The sequence below is a fragment of the Lampris incognitus genome, chromosome 1, assembly GCF_029633865.1.
Source record: "Lampris incognitus isolate fLamInc1 chromosome 1, fLamInc1.hap2, whole genome shotgun sequence".
NCBI classification, from domain to species: Eukaryota; Metazoa; Chordata; class Actinopteri; order Lampriformes; family Lampridae; genus Lampris; species Lampris incognitus.
In genome coordinates, this window is record NC_079211.1 from 141,713,345 (window position 1) to 141,720,692 (window position 7,348).

Here is a 7,348-nt window from a genome sequence, read left to right on the forward strand (position 1 = left end):
ATATATATATATATATAAGTATGTTTGAGAAAGCACTGGTTCATGTTTTTGGTGTTTAAAATACAAAGCAAAGTGTTAAACACTTTTGCCAGGTATGTAGGCTAACAGTTAAAATGTTTTATTTGTTTAGTGTCGTGTAAGACACAGAGAAAAGAAACAATATGCTGTTACACAGAGAGATATTTTATTTTTATTGAGATGTCTAAAGTTGAACGGTTGCTCTATGCAAAATAAAGTTTGAGTGGGTTTTAATGTAGCTGTTGAGCTTCCGTAGCTATGACGTAGATACCGTAAAGTGTACACTGTCGTGCATTCAGCAAACGGACACATGTTGAACTGCAAGCTAGCTTGCAGTTCAACATGTGTCCGTTTGCTGAGTAGGGGGCAGTATTTTCCTGTGCTTTATTTAGTTTGGTTGTGTATAATTGCCGTACACGGAGGAGCGCCTGCGGACCCCGGAAGCGCTCATCTTTCGTTTGTGGGTCAATTCGAGCGTTTCGATACCGCCCGGTTCGCGGGCGGACGTTTCACATCCGTTGCGACCCTATGTAGGGTTTATGGTCTTTATCGCGGTTGCGTTTGGGTTCCTTCTTACGACAACTTGACGTACTCTCCGTATGCATCCTTCCGGCAGTCAGAGCCTCTCCGGCCTGTGCCAAATAACAGACCGACTCTATCTTAGTAGCCTCCGTGCGGCGGTCGACGCGTCCCTTGTACGTCGGTTCAACATCACCTGCATCATCAACGTCACCGAGACGGAAGCCAGCCGGACGCTTCCTGGAGTGGAGCACGTTCATATTCCCGTCGCAGACTCTCCAGCGTCTCCTCTGAGCGGTCATTTTGACCAGGTGGCAGATCGGATACAGTCTGTGGGAGAGCACAGGGGACACACACTGGTGCATTGCAATGCAGGTGTGAGTCGCTCGTCCACTCTATGCATTGCGTATCTGATGAAGCACCGCAACATGAGCCTCCTTGAAGCGTACCGATGGGTGAAGTCCTGCCGCCCCATTGTCAGGCCAAATAATGGCTTTTGGAGGCAGCTCATTGGATACGAGAGAGAACTCAGAGGATGCACTACGGTTGAAATGGTCCGTTCCCCCCTGGGTGAAATACCGGACATCTATGAAGAGGAGAGCAGAAATATGCTGCCACTCTGACATGTTATCCTGTGTCTCGTAAACAGACTTGTTGCTCCCATGCTCATTTCACATGTAAACGTGTTAAATCATTCCTTTAGTGGTCAAATCAGTTATGATAGACATCAAGCATTCCCTAAGTTACCATGGGCATGCAGAATACAGCCTCCAACTGCAGCAAAACTCGGAAGGGAGACTTATGAATCGGTCTATAAGTAAAAGTTGTGAGGATGAGTGCATATGATGCAATTCGAGAGTATAAGGTACAAAGTGTTTATTTTTTAATCTGTTTTGATATTGGTCCAGCACACACAAAAATTATTATGCAAATCCACACCCAAATCTGAAAGAAAGGACATTGACTATGGAAAGCCATTCCCAGCACTAAAGACCACATGTCATCAAATGGGCAATTAAGCCATTTAGGGAACTTGTGCACATATCTGCACAAATATTTTACCTTTTTATGGCGCCACAGTTTCAATAGCTTATCATTTTGTCTCAGCTTTTCAACTTTTTTAATTAAGGTAGGAGTTATTTGGTAAAGCAGCTAAGTAAAGTCATTTATATTATGCTCCAAATAAAAAAATCACTAGGCTGAGGAAACTCTGCCTTTGGAATGATGACTAATTTTATTCGGCATGCATCTTAACTGCTGTGTAAAATTATGTAATAAAAGGATGCTATAACCGCTGTATAGTGTTGAAATATAAAAAAAATAAATTCTTTAAATTTTGAACTAAAATATTTATTCGCTGATTAAGCAGAAACGGCTTCCCATAGAGCACTGATCAACCATTGCAAGCTCTGTAGGAAACAAGCCTAGTTGAAATGTGGCAAATTCACAAGCAGGTACATGCTAAAAAAAAAATGTCATGGATTTGCATACAAACCGTTTACAATTTGGCACTAATAAGACATCCTCAATTTACAGTCATTGGTAAACAAATCTAGAATACAATAGTATTTTAACACTAATAGAATAGTGGTCAATTGGTTTTAATTTTCCAAGTATTCCTAACTACCAAGAGCTCCTCTAGAATTTTTTCTGATTTCCCAGACTGTGTTAAATCAACATTTGAGACAGTAGTTACCACAGCAAGCACTTTACGTGACTAAAAGGTAAAAGTGTCAATCCAAAATTAAATCAGAAATTGGGTTGTTAGGAATCAATGCAGTGACCAGACTCCTCTTACATCAGAGAGCATTTAAAGTTTTATCACAACACGAACTGGTTTGCTCAAAATGTTGATTATCAAGTCTGAGACAGAAGACATCATAAGGTGTCTTGAGTGTGTCGTCAATGCCTCAACAGTTAAATTAGCATTAAGAAACAACAGGTTTATCTCCAGGGAGTTTCAGTGTGTGAGCAAGACATTTGCTTCTTGTTAGGGAAATGAAGATTCCCCCATTACATTCATCTGGCCAAAGCAATTAAACAGACATTTTCCCCACCCTAAATCTCATTGCCATTTTCACACAAAATAAAATCTTATTTTATATGATAAACATCAAAAGGATATTTCAACAATAACAAAGTGCAAACAAATATCTTACAATTTAAATGGCTTATTCACAATTGCACAATGCAATCACTAATGTAATGTACAAACAAGGACTGACATCAAAAAGCGAATCTCAATTTTGCTAGAATATCCTGAGTATGTTTCATTAGGCAAACACAGACCAAGTGACAAAAAAATTAAAATTGCCTAACAAGTGGCACAACAACAAGAGTGCAAATACAGCATGCTTATTTTACCTTTGCGCGGTTTCACTAACTCCTAAAATAAGGCAACTGTGTCGTCTGCATAGTCATGCAATTATTATCTACATATACAAAACATGTCTTAATATCAACCCACCTAGCTGCACTCTGTAATGGCTTCAGTGATTTAAAGTCACATCTGAAAGAAAAAGACAAATCAGAAAAAAAATATATTGAAATCGTTTCTTATATTCAAATTATTTCTCCCCATCACTCATTAATACATAAACCCAAAAAGAAAATGTATTCCTTTCGATTAACTACTTACATGCTGTTCCAGCTTCTGGTACTCTGTGGATTTGGGCCGACGTGTCGATTTTGATCGTTTTCCTTCCAACGCAAAAGCAATTATCTGACAGACACAAAGTAAAGATTAGCCAGGTACTTATTAACTTACTGGAAAAAACTACATGGTATATTTGTGCAAACAAATGTGCTTCCCTAGACGCGGTACAAGGGAAACTCATGTTGTAATTGAATATGATGAAAAACAAACATTTTGAAGGTCACGTCTGTCTTTCACATAACAGCAGATACTGTACTGAATTTCAGACAGCCAGCATGCCTATTTTCCATACTTGTTTTATGAAGCCTGATCTGTAAAATCAACATATTTTCTACAAGAACAGCTTACTGCTGTGGCCCATGCTATAATTTAGTGGCACCAGCAAAAATTAACTTTCCCATAATATAGCCCACGGTGTTAGTGCAGAAATTCTATTAGATTAGAGGCACTGTAACTTGATATGAATTTGGTGGCCAATGTTAATTAGCCTTCACGTTTGTAAGGAACAATAGAACTTAAGGCCATTACACACCAAGTCTGAGGCAAACATGCAATGGGGAAAGCACACAGAAACTAAACACACCAAGTCCTACATGAAATTTTCTGTTGTCCATTTTGTTTTTTCTTCCCTCCACCAATAAAAAAAGGAGTCACAAAATTCAGTCACCAGCAATGATGATCTCTGTTTTGCTTTCAGAAAGCAAAGAGAAAATATACTGGCTACAGCCTATTTTGACGAGGCATCGAGCAGTTCAAGTTTCACCATTTCATCCAAGAACTGAAGCTCAACCAGTCACTTTAGGAAATACTTAAGGATGTAGGTTGGTCAGCTTGGTGTCTAAATAGCCCTTAATTCATCAAGAAGATCAGGATGCAGAGCATCAACTTTTATCAGTAGTTCCCCTATTTTACCATTTCTCCTCAGTTTTGGATTATATGACATCACTGACAGTCACACGTAACACTAGTTATGCACGTTCTTGCAACAAGACAACTCCATTTTTTCCCCTTTCACAAAGATTTCACACATGCATCAACCTCTAGTCTACCCCTTCCTATATGTGCAACTACAACAGATTTATCGGAAGTCTGCAAACTGGAATTAAAGCTACAGAACTTTCCACTCTATGTGTGAAAGTTTTTTCCCCCTCAAAACCACAAAGGGTAAAATGCAATTACACTGCAAACCTGCAGGTTAAAACAAAAAGGATACTTCTTTCATCAAATCTGGGTCAGTGGGATCATAGGAAGTTAAATGCTTCAGTTTAGCTTGATGAGTAAACCTGATTTCTAAAGAAGTATGAACAAGCAAGTGAAAACATAAATGCCAAGTACCTTGCGCTTGTTGTGGTAAGCAATGTAGAGCACTGCTACCAACACAGCGGTGCAGACAAGGTAAGCAAAGAAGTGACTGCTTTCTGTCTCGTCTTTTAGGTCAGATAGGTTATATCTTGTATTCTTTTCTGGTGCTTCCTTCTTGGCCTCTGGCACAGGCTTCTGATTCTTAGTTTGAGCTTCAGGTTCCTCCTTGTTTTTATCCAGGGAGTTCATCATTTTACTTTCTGATTCTGATTTCTCAGTTTGAGTTCCTGCTTTCTCCTCCTCCTTTCCCTCTGTGGGGTTCATAACTTCTGATTCTGATTTCTTAGTTTCAGCTCCTGTTTCCTCCTTCTGGTTTTCATCTACGGGGTTCTTAGGTGTACCTTCTGATTCTGATTTCTTAGTTTCAGCTCCTGGTCCCTCCTTGTTATTACCGTCTGATTCTGATGTCTTAGTTTCACCTCCTGGTTCCCCCTTGTTTTCAACTGTAGGGTTCTTATTACCTTCTGATTCTGATTTCTTAGTTTCAGCTCCTGGTTCCCCCTTGTTTTCAACTATAGGGTTCTTATTACCATCTGATTCTGATTTCTTAGTTTCAGCTCCTGGTTCCCCCTTATTTTCAACTGTAGGGTTCTTTTTACCTTCTGATTCTGATTTCTTAGTTTCAGCTCCTGGTTCCCCCTTGTTTTCAACTGTAGGGTTCTTATTACCTTCTGATTCTGATTTCTTAGTTTCAGCTCCTGGTTCCCCCTTGTTTTCAACTATAGGGTTCTTTTTACCTTCTGATTCTGATTTCTTAGTTTCAGCTCCTGGTTCCCCCTTGTTTTCAACTGTAGGGTTCTTATTACCCTCTGATTCTGATTTCTTAGTTTCAGCTCCTGGTTCCCCCTTATTTTCAACTGTAGGGTTCTTTTTACCTTCTGATTCTGATTTCTTAGTTTCAGCTCCTGGTTCCGCCATCTTGTTTTCTTCTACGGGGTTCTTAGATTTATCTTCTGTTTCTAATTTCTTAGTTTTAACTGTTGGATCCTCATTCTTGTTTTCTTCTATGGGGTTCTTACTTTCAGATCCTGGTTCTGTTTTCTTGGTTACAGCTCCCTTTCCCTCCTTTTGGGTTCCTTTATCAGACTTCAATTTTTCAGGTTTTGATTCTGTCTCCTCCTTCTTAGACCCTTCTTCAGACGGCATACTTTTGGCTCCTGGTGCTTTTTTACCAATTTCCTCAGAGTGCTGTGAATTCTGGGTTTCACCTGTTTTTTCCTGCGGCTCTTTTGTTAGCCCATGCTCTTTAGTCTTCTCTTCTGAGTTCTCACTCTTAGCTCCCGTTGGCCCGTTCTTTCCAGTGGCATCAACTGCACTTGCAGTATTGCTATTTTGTCGCCCTTTGGAACTCGAGGATCCACCAGTTCCATCACCCACTGGAGCTCCTGTGAGTAAGAAAATAGAGCAGAAGTTCTTTTTTCTACCCCAGCATAATGGCATTATGTGCAGACCACAAACTGTGGGTATTCATTACTCTCAAAACACAGTCTCATCAAAATACAGGTTTTGTATCAAACATTATGGACCATCCTGAAGGGGGAAAAAACAAAACTGAAATATGACAAGCTGATTTGAATAAGGTTAAGAAAAAGCAATGTTTTCATCATTCTGACTGAATTTAATAAGATGGGCTACTTGAGGGCACTTTGATTTAAGCTTTTATCAGACGCTGCTACTTTAAGTGTAGTCCAACACACACACACACACACACACACACACACACACACACACACACACACACACACACACACACACACACAAATAAAACGTGCAAATGACAGTCAGCTGTGGCACTGATCAAGTCGTAACAACGGGCCCGTTTATTGCGCTTCCGGTTTTACTGTATGGCCCCATCGATAAAAAGAATATTTTAAAAAGTAGCGTGTTAAGAACAATCTTGGTGTAAAATTATGCCGTGGATCGTAGTTGTAAATTAGGTAGCTACCTTCAATGATGACGCAACAAAAACAGAATGAGTATAAAAAAAACCCTCTTTGGCATCACGACTACTGACATGACAACAACCCCCCCCCCACTTTGTAGCCAGTTATACAGGGCCAGTTTATTGTGCTTCCGGTTTTACTGTATGGCCCCATCGACTAAAAAAGATATTTTTCAAAAAGTAGGTCAAGTCCATTTTATTTGTGTAGCCCAATATCACGAATTAAAAAAAAGTGCCTCAAGGGCAAAAGTAGCGTGTTAAGAACAGTTGTGGTGTAAAGTGAAAGCTGCCACGCCGTGGGTCGTAGTTGTAAATCGGATCGCTAAAATATCAACGTCCAGTTGGATTATGAGCCCCCTTACCTCCAATGACGACGCAACAAAAACACAGAACGAGTATCCAAAAAATCCTTCGCATCACGGCATCTGACATGACCAAAAAAAAAAAACAACACAAAAAAAAACACTTTTAACCAGTTCTGTCAAGATCAAATCCGATCGCGTTCGCTGCTCGTTTTCGAGTTGAACCGCCAGTGGAAATCACGGTTCGACAGCGAGCAGAGGAACAAACCCCCTGTTCCGCCTTCCGCCTTCCGCCTTCCGCATGCCGCATGGATTCTGCCGCTTCTTCGTCCGCATAACCTGCGTCAGCGAGTCACTGCTGCCGCCCACAGGTTAAGCGCAGTCATGACAGCTTTTTTTTCTTTCCTCCTTTGTTTCGGAGACGTCATCCCCAAACGTTGTCGCTAGATGGCAGTGTGTGTATTTTACAACGTCAACGGTTTTAAGTAAAAATGTAACGTAAATTAAATGACAAAAACTCAGTTGAAAAGTGTTACACATATTTTCCGA

General features: G+C 40.3%; 2 protein-coding genes across 2 annotated transcripts; one reads left to right on the forward strand and one right to left on the reverse strand.

Annotated features, from left to right (window-relative positions):
- Window positions 1–390: 390 nt before the first annotated feature.
- On the forward strand, window positions 391–1,210 carry zgc:153044 (uncharacterized protein LOC751678 homolog). The gene has a single exon (XM_056274464.1). The coding sequence runs from the start codon at window positions 618–620 to the stop codon at window positions 1,158–1,160; it is 543 nt and encodes a 180-aa protein (XP_056130439.1). The 5' UTR covers window positions 391–617; the 3' UTR covers window positions 1,161–1,210.
- A 1,696-nt stretch (window positions 1,211–2,906) lies between these two features.
- Window positions 2,907–7,081, reverse strand: tgoln2 (trans-golgi network protein 2). Its single transcript, XM_056274453.1, has 4 exons — window positions 6,860–7,081; window positions 4,529–5,940; window positions 3,176–3,259; window positions 2,907–3,046 (listed from the first exon to the last, which is right to left on the reverse strand). The coding sequence occupies exons 1-4, from the start codon at window positions 6,927–6,929 to the stop codon at window positions 3,041–3,043; spliced, it is 1,572 nt and encodes a 523-aa protein (XP_056130428.1). The 5' UTR covers window positions 6,930–7,081; the 3' UTR covers window positions 2,907–3,040.
- Window positions 7,082–7,348: the final 267 nt, after the last annotated feature.

Coding starts and splice junctions, on each gene's coding strand:
- tgoln2 (XM_056274453.1), bottom strand. CDS start 6,929: ATGTCAGATGCCGTGATGCGAAGGATTTTTTGGATACTCGTTCTGTGT. Junction 5,941..6,859: donor TTGTTGCGTCGTCATTGGAG/GTAAGGGGGCTC, acceptor TCTTACTCACAG/GAGCTCCAGTGGGTGATGGA. Junction 3,260..4,528: donor CTTACCACAACAAGCGCAAG/GTACTTGGCATT, acceptor TGTGTCTGTCAG/ATAATTGCTTTTGCGTTGGA.
- zgc:153044 (XM_056274464.1), top strand. CDS start 618: ATGCATCCTTCCGGCAGTCAGAGCCTCTCCGGCCTGTGCCAAATAACA.